The sequence below is a fragment of the Parasteatoda tepidariorum genome, chromosome 8, assembly GCF_982258835.1.
Source record: "Parasteatoda tepidariorum strain Cologne lab strain chromosome 8, Ptep-v5.0, whole genome shotgun sequence".
Classification (NCBI taxonomy): Eukaryota; Metazoa; Arthropoda; class Arachnida; order Araneae; family Theridiidae; genus Parasteatoda; species Parasteatoda tepidariorum.
In genome coordinates, this window is record NC_141762.1 from 95,720,001 (window position 1) to 95,734,522 (window position 14,522).

At 32.5% G+C, this 14,522-nt stretch overlaps 1 protein-coding gene across 4 annotated transcripts; it reads right to left on the bottom strand.

Moving 5' to 3' along the window:
• Positions 1 to 492: 492 nt before the first annotated feature.
• LOC147806557 (uncharacterized) lies at positions 493 to 13,637 on the bottom strand. 4 transcript variants are annotated; one of them, XM_087169450.1, is made up of 5 exons: positions 13,502 to 13,637; positions 13,324 to 13,384; positions 6,309 to 6,503; positions 3,754 to 3,860; positions 493 to 1,732 (listed from the first exon to the last, which is right to left on the bottom strand). In XM_087169450.1, exons 3-5 carry the CDS (start codon positions 6,472 to 6,474, stop codon positions 1,103 to 1,105), a joined length of 903 nt encoding a protein of 300 aa, XP_087025576.1. In that variant the 5' UTR covers positions 6,475 to 6,503; positions 13,324 to 13,384; positions 13,502 to 13,637; the 3' UTR covers positions 493 to 1,102. The 4 variants fall into 4 exon arrangements, with proteins under 4 accessions (XP_087025576.1, XP_087025574.1, XP_087025577.1 ...); XM_087169451.1 differs by having other exon boundaries at positions 962 to 1,732; positions 6,309 to 6,496; positions 13,320 to 13,384; XM_087169448.1 differs by having other exon boundaries at positions 13,324 to 13,621.
• Positions 13,638 to 14,522: the final 885 nt, after the last annotated feature.

The following is a 14,522-nucleotide window of genomic DNA, read 5'->3' on the forward strand; positions in this document are numbered from 1 at the left end:
CATGCTTTTTTATGACAGAATCCAGCTCTTGACCCCCAAAATATGGGGGCCGGGATAGCCTGGTTGGTAGGATACTGGGCCCATGTCCAACAGGTCGTGGGTTCGATCCCCGCATGCCGAAGACTCTCTGTGTAGTAAATGGTGACTGATGCATGTTAAATCTGTTCGGTCACAAAGTCCTCCATGTCCCCATAACAAATCATACCTCTGGGGGCACTGATCCAGGAGTTTACTTGTCTTCTGGATTGGTTCAAAATTACAAGGCTATAGAGTTGAACGTTAGTAGTCGTAAACCCTAAATTGGTGTCAGCTGTTCAACGACGGTTATAAAATATGATATGGAGTGAAACCACAATTTGGAAAATAAGGTCCTAATCGAAATTTTTCCTATTTTGGAAGGTGGGAGGTCGAATGTTTGGACCATTTATATTAAAATCAGTTTTTTGCTCATTTTCCTAATATTTCCAGAACTTTTGAAATGGATCGAAAAAGTTTTGCAAACAATTACAAAATTTTATTATCCAAAGACGATTCCATATAAAATTTACTTTTTAAAAATTAATTATTATACATATACATTATTATACATATACATTAACTTTAGTCGAAAAAAAGGTAAACAATTTTTTACAACATTTTATAAAATTTAATTTTAAATAAGAAAATACAAAATTTGAAGGAAATTGTTGAGATCAGAGTACTTTTAAGTTTTTCAATGTTGAAACGTTAAATATACAGATTCTCAAGAACTATTCGACAGATTTCGTTCAAAATTTGTAATCTGTCATATAAAATTTGCATATTTTGAACTAAATTAAAAAATATGCATACCTTACCATTCAAATTTTTTCGACTGATATTAAATAATTGAATACAAATTAAACTCTTAATTGAAAATTAAACTTTTAATTAAAATTAAATTTTACAAATTCGTACTATTCCTATTGGGCGTTTCGTATTCCCTTCCCAATAGAAAAGCGTGGAAGATCCTTGGATCTGGTGGATCATTGATGAATTTCCAGTTGAGAAGTTAGTGCAGTAACGTCAGCTTATACATCGCTATAAAATAGTGCATTTGATAGGTAGGTCTGGACTTCAAAGCTTAAAAGACGCAGAAATTTACATCAAAATGCGCGTAAACTTTATGTGTATCAACTTCAAGTATTCTTTCAGAAAAAACTTGAACCAATTCTTGGGTTGTAGGTACAGATAACTTAGTCATAAGATTATTCGCCTTAGAATTATTACTCAGTGTCACCATCATAATCCCTCTCCCTCGAGGAAATGATTTTAAAAGATTTTTCAACAATGCTTCCGCAATTGTTGCATCATCTGCGTAGAGAGGTCCTATTCGAGCAGCACCCATGCAACTCAACTTAACAGAACCGAAACCCACACACTCCCTACCATTCAGAGCTACAAATGTCTGACTGTTTTCTTCCCTAGAACTCAATTCCAGCAGGTGTCTGCGATCATAGCCCATTAGGTTGTAGTCGTATGCGCTCACCAAGTCCAAGTGATCGTCTTGATAGGGTCTTAGGGCGACACCTGGTGGGAGATCTTCTGAGAGCGAATTGTAATTGACGTAACATGATGTTTCATTCTTGAATAGGGTGTAGTCGGTTCTAGGGGCTCCCATCACGATGTCACAATAGACTTGTGTCATATTCTTGACTGCATTTCCGCAAAGGATTCTACCCTGGCTGACTTCTCCTACACCTAGTTCAAGAACCTGAAATCAAAGTTATATAATCTATAAAACATTACAACACTGCACTCTTTGAGTATGCGTCCCAAACTAGCGCGATTTCTTCATTCTCCACACTTTTCCACTCTCTTCGCTTATTATGTTTTCGGCAAATCTTATTTTTTCTAAACGACAGCACATAAAAAATTTTTATTTTTCAACCGTCATTAAATATAATACCTAGTAATATAGGGTTAATAATACTATATAATATAGGGTTTATGTCTACCAATGTTCCACTCCGTAGCCTTGTCATTTTGAACTCAATCTAGAAGACAAGAGAACTCCTGGATCAGATCAAGTATTGGGAGAAATTTTGCCTCCGTGGAGGACAATTTTTTGATGGAACTAACCCGCATGTGCGCTACTTGGAAGGGGACTCTAACCATGAAACGTCTACCACTGATAATATTTGAAGTCAGCTCTGTGGTCGGTGCCAGCTGGATGCGGATTTCGTATCGACCCGTCATTGCTGGGATTCGAACCCGATCACCTTATTGGAAGGCGAGTGCTCTATCCCCTGAGCCATCACGGCTTTACGGAAAAAAAGCGGAATATACTTGCGTCAGTGGAAAAAAGATTTACCAAAAATGTGTAACGAAGAATGGAAAAGTGTCAAGAATAGGAAATGCGTCCAACCGGGAGACGCTCAGACGCATATTTTATTTACAAATATTGCCCCAAAACTGATGGCATTTCTTTGTACTCGTTGGCAATAAGTTACTAAAATAAAACTTGCTAAAGCAAGTGAGCAGTCATAAGCGTATAATAGAAAACATTAATGTTGTAAGATAGAGTAAACTGATTACATTTATAGTTTGTCTACTGTAAGAACTCCCCACTCCACAAAGTCTGAGGCCGTCTGCTGCCATGGAAACAAGAATAGCTCATCTCAGGGAGGGTAGCTTCTCTTCACTCTGGGGCTAACACAATATACTGAAGAAAAAGATTCCCTTTCTCTCGCCGAACCGAGTCGATACCTGTCCTAAACAATGACCCCACACCCCTACTTGAAATAGTTATACCTCGTTACCATAGTCACCGCCATGGTTCTAGACGAATGGCTAAGGAAGTTCTTACTTTAGACGAACTATAGATACTCTTATTCAGTGACTATCCATAAATAAAAAACAGGCACAAAATTTGCTTTGATTAACCAGTTTAGTCAGGGTTGAGAAATAGAATACAGAATATATATTTATATATATATATATATAGAAGAAAATATATATTTGACAGAATATATATGCTACCTCCATTCATACAATCAATATAAAAGGGTTTCCATTTAAGATTGTTAGGTGATCCCTGTTCCAACACTAGGGACTTCAATGAAGATCAATTTTGGACTGCGTGAATGCATCGATTAAAATTAATTTATACGTTTGTTCAACGATTATTGCTGCGATATGTATATAAATCTTTTGACACTGTGTAAACATGGTTTGCCGTAATCTAGCCATTGAAAAATATTCTCAGATTCCTAGTAAAAAAGTGAAGGGAAATAAATATGACGATTTATTATAGAAGAAAACTGAATTAAAGACATCACAACTAGCTTAATTGCTAGATCGTATTTCACCTTTCAATACCGGGTATTCCCAAAATTAACCGACGATTTAAAATAAATTAACGAAAAAACAACGAACGGTTTGTTAGAAAGAGCAGAAATGGGTGCTCCTGAAGTTGTGTTATTTGTTAATTTAGCTTCTCAACAGATGGCGCTTCGCAAACCAAAGAACAATGTTTTTACAACATATAAGACTGTTGAAACTGAAATATTTCCAAGTATATCGAATTTATTTCGTTTTCAGACAGCTTCACGTTGTTGCAGCAATTGATAGCTATTTCGAAAACAGTGTTTTATATTTTTGTCTCAATCACCAGCGCCCTCTATTAATGAATTTCGTAATTAATTTCACAACGTAGACAAAAAAAATTCAAAACATGTTACAATAACACCGTTTCGTTTTTCGGGACACGCTTTTAAATGCTTTGATCATTACCTTTCTCCCTAGGCCGATATTTCTATATTCTGGATCAACGTAAACAAGGCCGCCAATGCATACTTCATCTGAATTGTGAACAAATGCAGCCGTTGCAACAATCTGTCCTAAAAATATCAGTAACATGTTAAAAAAATTGATATACATATGAAATATTTATCAGCTTTATGTTTAAAAAAAATTTAAATAAATAATTTTAATAGTATAACTTCGTTAACATCATACTTTGAGTCAGCAATATAAGTAATTCTTCGATACCAGAATTCATGAATTTAACCCTCCTCTAGAAAACAACCTTAAAATACTTTTCTAGAGTCCCCTTAAAGTCTTAACTACTCTTTTGAACCCACGCTATAAGGCATCGAATAAAATCGATGCTCGTTTCGGAAATATTAGTGATACGTTTTTGATGCAAACAATCAACATTTTTGTAGCTTTATTGAGAAAAACGCGTAAAACGTTAAGGTATGTACGTAGATACTTTATTTACGTCGCACTAGAGCTGCACAATGGGCTATTGGCGAAGGTCTGGGAAACATCCCTGAGGTAGATTCGAAGACATGCCATCGCAATTCTGATCCTCTGTAGAGGGGATTGCTCCCCTTCTTTGGTAGCCCGACGACCTACATGCCAAGTCAAGCACTTTATGGTAGAACAGTTTAATGAGGACCGATACCGCTCCCCCTCGATCCTTGAGCAGGCTGAACAAAGTTATCACCCGTCCGCTTACTGACAGCAGCCAGTGATGCTTGACTTCGGTGTTCCACTGGGAACAGTGTCTTTACGATCAATCCACTGCGGGATTATAACGTTAAGCAACTCCATTCAATGGACAACTTGTCAAATTTTCATTTTGTGAGGAAACTAAACTAACTGTTAAGCTGGCAAAAACGTAAGCGAGCTAAACTAAGATAGCCTAACCTACGATAGCAAAACCTAACCTATCAAAAACGTAAACATTTGCCTCATAAAAAGCCAAAACTTTGCTCTGCATAAAAACATTAACTGGTTCTGAAGATTTTACCTTCTTTGTAAAAACAAGAAGCGAAGCTCGTCATGTAATAAAACCGGTTGATCCTCTTTCTTTGTTTCAGAGATCACTTTTCTTATCTAGCAAACAAGCATTTAAAGCGAAACAGTTAGAGTCTTTGACCCATTCGCGCAAAGTATCATACAGGATGGTTAAAATTAAGCAGACGATAATCAGCGCCTCGTAATTCGTGATATTTTTTATATCTTCCAAACGAAACTTCAATTAAATTTAATAACGATCGTATATGGCTGGGAGTTTTTTCTCTAAAGAATCGTTTGAATTTATGCCAATAGAATGTGCTGTACTGCTAAACCACGTGTAACCGAGCGCATATTTTTGACCGACAGGGTAAGTTTATGAAGTACACTAGTGTAAAAGAAAATAAAATTTAATGTTATCCTTTGAATTTTTTTTTTTTTTTTTTTTTTTTTTTTTTTTTTTTTGGAACTATCGTTTTTATTTATTACTGCGCCACTGGACGCGAAAATTTAAAGCTATTTTTTCCGTCGGAAATAATATATACTGTATGTTACCGTGAAGTACAGAGATCAAGAGAATGTCGACTTTCACCGGTGAATGTCAACAATCGCTGTGGTAAATGTCCGAAATATTTATTATAACCGATTTGATTTTAATTTAATCGTTGATATTATTATATTTATTCGATATTTTAATATCTGCTGAGGATAGATTGGGAGAAAGATCAGTGTTCAGAGAAAATGCATACTGGGTAGTGGTTTTTGACCTTAAAAAACATCAGCGTAGTCTATACCGGGCAAATGCAGGTCAGGCAGTGCCACTGAACCTTAAAAAAACATTGGTGTAGGTCATAAAAAGCAAATGTATACCGGGCAGTGACACTTAACTAGACCCATTATATATTACATTCACGAAAGCAACTATGTGATTGTCAACATTCACCGGTAGAAGTCAACCACCACCAATTACGAACCGTGGTGGCTCATGGGAATAGAGCCCTTGCCTTCCAATGAGGTGAACCAGGTTCGAATCCCAGCGATGGTGGGTCGATACGAATCCGCATCCGCGTTGCACCAAACACAGTGCTGACGTGAAATATCCTCAATGGTAGACGTGGTTAAGAGTCCCTTTGCCATCAGGCTAACCGTTGGAGGTTCTCGTGATCTTCCTCTCCATGCAACGCAAATGCGGGTTAGTTCTATCAAAAAGTCCTCTACGAAGGCAAATGTTTCCCAACACTTGATTCGGGAGTTCCCTTGTCTTCCGGATTGAGTTCAAAGTTACGAGGCTACGGAATTGAACATTAGTAGTTGTAAACCCAAACATTGGGTCCGATGTTCAACGACGGTTATAAAATAAAAACACCTGTTTCGGTCATTCACAGTAACATATACAATCAAAATATCAATCAACATATCAATCAACATATACAATCAAAATATATTCGTTTCAAATTTTACTCAAATCTTACCAAAAAACTCCTCGGGTTAAATTTTAACCACCCTTTGCAGGATGCAGTTTATGCAAAAAAGAAAGTTATTACCTCTTTTGTTTTCAGCTAAAAATATACCCTGCGGATGGATTTTGTTCCACGTCTGCAAGCAAGAGTAGCAATCATGAATCTTCAATTTTTTTCTAATTTCCATAATTTTAGGAATGTCTTCTTGTGTCATATCTCTGATGTAATAATCCGATGTGGGCTTTGGCATATCTTGCTCTGTTGATGGTCTTCTTTTTTCTGAAATGTTTCTTTATCTTTATTACATTACATAATTAGAGAACGTTTGATGCTTTCATTTTATGACGTTAACTGTTAACCCTTGTTCTACACTGGTGTCAGAAATTAAGAGAATTTGCAGACTGGGTCGATTATCTCTAGAACTACTAGGGCCCTATTACCAACTCATCGAAATTTATTCCGCTCGGAAACGATTCCGATCAGAAACTAGCTTTCATCAGATTGTCAATTTCGAAAAACCATCTTTGCCGTAACATGAGCATATCGGAATCCGGAATCGAAATCTCCATTCCACACGATTCCGGTGAATTTGAAGTTTGTAGGCGGGGACCAATTAGAAAATTACTATAATTCTAATTTATTAATCTGGCAACGATATGTTTGTCTTCTCTACTTCTATGCGAGTTAAAATCGCATTAACTTAGAACTGAAAGCTTAAAAATTCATACGATTTACTTTAAAAAATGGCTTCCCGTACAAAAATCAATACTCGCCAGCGATATCCACCACTGAATGCATATTAGAATAAATATCCAGAAGGAAAATCAAGATTGTCTATAATTATTTTCATTCCAAGCAATTTTGGGACCGAAGGAAGGATATTTGCTTATTCAACCATAGTTACTAGTTTGAAGCGTCTAGTTTTATTATAATGCAACTGTAAATTTGTTAAATTTTCCTATGAGAATTAAAAATAAAAATCTTTTTCATCAAAATAATTATTTGTAGCATTTATTATGAAGAAATCTGCCAAATCAGTTCTTAACGTCTGCAAAAGACTATCTACCCTGCTAATGAATTGCCCTCAATCAAATGCTCTTCATTTTGTTTTGTTTTAACAAGGAAGAAAGATAAAATAACTCATAATTTATGTAAATATTTAATCATTTATGCCTTTATGTTTGCTTTTTTAATTTTTATTGAATTATTTTTCCTTTAATGAAAACAATCATATTTTGCGTTACGCGTAAAGGGAAACCACGAAAATATCTTTCAGATTGCTTGACGCTTAAACAGTTCCAGCTTAATGTTCAGGAATCGTAATGAATTTTTTTTATATAATGGATCATTTTTTTGCATCTTTGACAGACAGCCAATTATATTTGTGAATATAATGAGATGCTCTTTATATTTTTCGTATTTATATTTTTAACTCATCCCAAAAATCAGAGTAACTCGCAATTTAAGTATCGGCGAAAAACAATGTTTATAAAAGTTGTAAAAATAATTTATTTTAACCATGATTAAGTTGAAATTAAAATTATCAAATTTTGCGTTAAGAGCAAAGAAAAACCACGAAAATGTTTTTCAGATTGCTTGGCGGTAGTAGAATTTCGACTAAATGTTCAACATTATCTCAATGAAATTATTTTTTATAAGCAATCATTTTTTATTATTAATCAGGCCCAGCCGTTGTGACTCAGAAGATCTGGAGTCTCCTTGAGGTCAGGCTAACCGTAGGAGGTTTTCGTGGTTTTCCGCTCCATGTAACATAAATGAGGGTTAGTTCCAACAAAAGGCCTCCATGGAGGCAAATTTCACTCAATACTTGATACAAGACTCTCCTTGCCTTCTGGATTAGATTTAAAATTACAAGACAATGGAGTTGAACATCAGTAGTCGTAAACATAAAATTAAGTCGGCTGTTCGACGACTGATAAAAATTATGAAATACATAATGTGAATATAACGAACTTCTTTCTGAATATAACGAAAAGCTCTTCTTTTTAACTCTACCCGTAAAGCAAAATAAGCCGCATTTAAAGTATCAAAATGCAATTATATTTATAAAAGCTATAAAAATACCCGATTTTAAATAAAATTAAATTAAAATTGTCAAATTTTGCGTTACACGCTAAGAAAATCTACAAAAATGTTTTTCAGATTGGCTTTAATCGGTAGCAATGACAGAAATCAGTGCCATTTTGATCACTAAAATAAACAAACGCTTGTCGGAATCTAGATTTCGCTTACTCTTAAACCTGCCGAAATGGGATTCGAAATAATTACGACTTATTACTACTAATTACCCTATTACCAACTTATCGAAATTTATTCCACTCGGAAGCGATTCCGATCGGAAACTAGCTTTCATCGGATTGCCAATTTCGTAAAACCCACTTTGCCGTAACATGAGGATATCGGAATCCGGAATCGAAATCGCCATTCCGCACGATTCCGGTGAAATTGGAGTTTGTAGGCGGGACTAATTTTGACCAATAAGAAAATTACTATAATTCTAATTTATTAATCTGGCAACGATATGTTTGCTTTCTCTTCTTCTATGCGAGCTAAAATCGCATTAACTTAGAACTGAAAGCTTAAAAATTCATATGTTTTACTTTAAAAAATGGCTTCCCATACAAAAATCAATATTCGCCAATAATATCCACCACTGAATGCAATTACAATAAAATTCCAGAAGGAAAATCAAGGTTGTCTATAATTATTTTCATTGCAAGCAATTTTGGGACTAATTAAAACCTTGGGTTAATTACAACCAAAGGAAGGATATTTGCTTATTCAACCATAATTACTAGTTTGAAGCGTCTAGTTCTATTATAATGCTACTGTAAATTTGTTTGATTTTTCTATGAGAATTAAAAATAAAAATCTTTTTCATCAAAATAAATATTCGTAGCATTTATTAGAAATCTGCCAAATCATTTCTCAACGTCCGCAAAAGACTATCTACCCTGCTAATGAATTGCCCTCGATCAAATGCTCTTCATTTTGTTTTAACAAGGAAGAAAGATAAAATAACTCACAATTAATGTAAATCTTTAAACATTGCTGCCCTTATGTTTCTTTTAAATTTTTATTTTATTATATTTTTTAAAAGAAAACAATCATATTTTGCGCTACACGTGAAGGGAAACCACGAAAATATCTCAGATTGCTTGACGCTTAAAGAATTCCAGCTTAATGTTCAGGAATCGTAATGCATTTTTTTTTATAAAATGAATCCTTTTTTAGCATCTTTGACAGACAGCCAATTATATTTGTGAATATAACGAGATGCTCTTTATATCTTTTTTGTTTATATTTATAACTCATCCCAAAAATTCAAGTAACTCGCAATTTAAGTATCGGCGAAAAACAATGTTTATAAAAGTTACAAAAATAAATTATTTTAGCCATGATTAAGTTGAAATTAAAATTATCAAATTTTGCATTTCACGCAAAGAAAACTACGAAAATGCTTTTCAGATTGCTTGGCGGTAATTGGATTCTAATGTTCATCATAATGTTCATAACTAAATGTTCATTATTATCTCAATGAAATTATTTTTTCATAATCAATAATTTTTTATTATTAATCAGGCCTAGCCGTTGTGGCTCAGAAGATCTGGAGTCTACTTGAGGTCAGGCTAACCGTGGGAGGTTTTCGTGGTTTTCCGCTCCGTGTTACGGAAATGAGGGTAAGTTCCATCAAAAAATCCTCCACGGAGGCAAATTTTACTCAATACTTGATACAGGACTCTCCTTGTCTTCTGGGTTGAATTTAAAATCACAAGACTACGGAGTTGAACATCAGTAGTCGTAAACACAAAATTAGGTCAGCTGTTCGACGACGGTTATAAAATTATGAATTAGATAAATTATCATCCTTCTGAACATAACGAAAAGCTCTTCTTTTTAACTCAATCCGTAAAACAAAATAAGCCGCAATTTAAGTATCGAAATACAATTATATTTATGAAAGGTATAAAAATATTCTATTTTAAATAAAAATTAAATTAAAATTATCAAACTTTATGTTACACGCTAAGAAAAACTACAAAAATGTTTTTCGAATTGGTTAAAAGATAAAGTTTGATAATTTTAATTTAATTTTTATTTAAAATAGGATATTTTTATAGCTTTCAGAAATATAATTGTATTTCGATACTTAAATTGCGGCTTATTTTGTTTTACGGATTGAGTTAAAAAGAAGAGCTTTTCGTTATGTTCAGAAGGATGATAATTTATCTAATTCATAATTTTATAACCGTCGTCGAACAGCTGACCTAATTTTGTGTTTACGACTACTGATGTTCAACTCCGTAGTCTTGTGATTTTAAATCCAACCCAGACGACAAGGAGAGTCCTGTATCAAGTACTGAGTGAAATTTGCCTCCGTGGACTTTTTGATGGAACTAACCGTCATTTTCGTAACATGGAGCGAAAAACCACGAGAACCTCCCACGGTTAGCCTGACCTCAAGGAGACTCCAGATATTCTGAGCCACAACGGCTAGGCTTGATTAATAATAAAAATTATTGATTATGAAAAAATAATTTCATTGAGATAACAATGAACATTTAGCTGAAATACAACTACCACCAAGCAATCCGAAAAACATTTTCGTAGTTTTTCTTTGTGTGTAACGCAAAATTTGATCATTTTAATTTCAACTTAATCGTTATAATAGAACTACAGTAGCATTAGAATCAACAGTAGCATTATAATAGAACTAGACGCTTCTAACTAGTAATTATGGTTGAATAAGCAAATATCCTTTTTTTGGTTGTAATTAACCCAAGGTTTTAATTAGTCCCAAAAATGCTTGCAATGAAAATAATTATAGACAACCTTGATTTTCCTTCCTGAATTTTATTGTAATTGCATTCAGGGGTGGATATTGCTGGCGAATATTGATTTTTGTATGGGAAGCCATTTTTTAAAGTAAAACATATGAATTTTTAAGCTTTCAGTTCTAAGTTAATGCGATTTTAGCTCGCATAGAAGAAGAGAAAGCAAACATATCGTTGCCAGATTAATAAATTAGAATTATAGTAATTTTCTTATTGGTCAAAATTAGTCACATGCCAAATCTAGTTGAGGTTGCTCAACATATAGCGCTTTTAAAAACGGAAACGGAAATAACCAGAGAGAGCATTCTCGCCAAATGTGATCTCTTCCGAAATTCACCCTATCAGCTGCGGCAATCACATACTAATAAGCTAGGCAGAAGTAAGTAGTCTTTGTCGATAGATCTCTATTTTAGTATTTTGTCGAAAGCGATTTTTTTCACGAATTTATATATTACGAATTTATTTGACGATTTTTGATTTATATCACGAATAAAGCACATTTCTAATATGCTTAACGAATTACATGTCATTTATTTTAATTCAAATTTATTTTAATGACTTAGCATTTTTTAAAAAGATGTAAATTTTTTTTTAAAGAAAGTTGTTATATGGATTTGAATGATTGTTTTGAATTCTTAGAATTTTGTGCATTTGCAACGCACCTAAGTTAGTAGCGAGTGAAGCGAGCCTGGTTTCCAAGGCAAACCATATAAGATTGCGTAGCAATTTTCGGGGGTTTGCGAGCGTTAGCGAGCAGGGGACGTAGCCCACTAGTTTTTAAAATTCTTTTTTTCACTTTTAATTTTGTTATGCATTAAGTTGGTGAGTTTATTTTTTAGGTATGGGACCAGTGAGATCCCATAAATACTTCTTGAGTTGTGAATAAAAGAGAATTTAATCATTTGAACTATACTTTTGTTTTTATTGCTTTAATTAAGAATCAGAAATTCTAACCTGCAGTTCAAACTGAAAAAAAATAGCCAACAACCATTTTTCCAATGGATAACCTGTGTTTTTTTTTACTTCTTTTTTATCTTTGTTTTTACACGATAAAAATAAAAGCATTTAAGAAATTAGTGCTTATATAATACAATGTTTATAACTTATTTACTAAATTATCTATAACTTAATGTACTAAATAGGAAAAAAATCATCGAAATTTCATTTTGATTTGGTTTCTTAATGTGTTTTTCTTTTTTTATTCTTTGTTTTCTTTTTTCTTTTCTTTTTTTGGTAACGTGTTTTTCTTTTTTTTAATTTTAGTTTGAATCCTTCATTTTTTTTTAAACTGAAAAATGTTTAGTTTTATATTTTGAATTCATAACTCTTAAAGAAACTTTGTTCATTAATTTTAAATTTTTTAGCTGGAAAAATGTTTTTTTTTCAATTTTATTTCAAAAAAATGATTTAATATTCTGATTTAAATATAATAAAGATATTTAAGTTAATAATTAAATGTTTCTCCTGAAAATGCTTATTTATTTCATGTAATTGAAATGTATAAGAAATAAAGAAAAGAAAATTTTATAAATTTCATGAATTACTTTGATTTAATTTAACGGAAAATTATTTTCATTTCAGCTTGAAAAAATTAAATAATATTGAAGTAATTTTATGAAAATGAGATACAAAAATTTTTCATAAAATTCCTTTAATTTTTGAAAGTATTTTATTATGTGCCAGAAAGAATTTAGCCCACTAAAGCAACCTGATAATTTAAAAATCATCACCTTTTATTTTTAAAAAAATCATATTTAGCGAAAAAATATATTTCAATATTTAATTAAAATGTATATTTTTATTTAAAAAAATTATATGCTGTTTTAATTTTCCTGTCAACAAATGAAAAACATTTATCATTGAAAGGAAATAAAATTAGAAATTTTAATATTTAATGAACTAATGTTTAAAGTATAAATAAATATTACACCAGATTTCAATATGGGAAGATGACCCCTTAACACTTTATATCACAACAAAATTGCTAATAAATTAGAATACATCATTTTAAGCACATTAAAAATAATAATAAATAATCAATTCTATCACGTTATGAAAATTACATATACATACATACATAACAATATGAAAGTGACATATATATTTAAAACAGTTCGATTAAATCAACTCAATTCAAATTTAAGTAATATTTCTGAAACAAACGTGAGCAATTTTGAAAGCAAGAAATGAACTTCAATTCTCGAAATCACCTTCATATTTTTTTCGATTTTCAATAAACTTACCTTTCACTAGTTGTTTCGTGGCTAAATTGAGAGGCTTTGAAATAGTTCTAACACATGATATCTGAAAGTTTAAATTAAAGTGTGAGTTAGCCAAGATTGGAATAAAAGCTTTAACCGCCATCATATTTGACAAAATTCAAGAGAAATAACTTTTAATAATTTGTAGTAACTACTTCACCTGGACCAGTTAATACGACTATGAGTGATAAAACGTAGAATGGATATTGGGTGATTGCATAACCTAATTAAAGAAATGTTTTTAGGTTTATATTCCCCAAACAAGTCAATGTCAACTGCTAATGATAAAAAGTCTTTCCTAGTTTCATCTTTTTAATTGGAACCACAATTACTCATTTACCCAATAATTTTCGTAGTAGAGGTAAAACCGTACATTTAACTAACGGTTATTTAATCGCTGTTGCTTATAAACAGCAAGTCATTTTTTATAGTTTTGCGATAGATTTTCGACTTGATTCTTTCTTAACTCAATGATTTCATATCGATACCTTAAATACAGTCTGATCTCTATTTAACGAAGTCGTTAAATGGCGATAAAAAGATCCTTATGCGGAAAATTCGTTAAGTAGAAAAATCACCATCCGAAATACTTAAACAATGCACAACAGGTTCTAAATTCACAAACACTAGACATAATTAAAATAGCAATTGATACACATTTCTCTTGTGCATTATCTACTATCGAATTGTTTCAAATGATTTCAACATTTCATCATATGAAGGCTTGGTGATTTCTTCATCACTTCCGTTTGGTGTCAATGTTTAACGAGTTTTGTGAAATCTTTCTTTGGTAGTCAGGTATCCATTGAAATAAAGGTATGTTTATTCAGAGAAAGAAATAACTCAAAGCATCAGTTAATTAACACTATTTAAATTCAGTTAGTTAATTTTCTTTATTTTGCCCCATGAACATATCAGGGTTAACTTTCGCTTTAAATTTCATATTAGTAAGGGTCACCATTTCTGATTTCTAATCTATAGAGAAACGGGTTTATTATTAATATTATTATCTTATGGGTCATGAATTTAATTAGGACTCGTTTGTGACGGTGAATTTATTAAGACTCCTATTTTATGGTGAAAAAAGTTGGGTTATGTAATAAGAGAAATTCTCTGTCTGGGCGATAAACGTTATCAGTTATAAGCAATTTCCAAACGGCGACACACTTAGAATTCTTAAT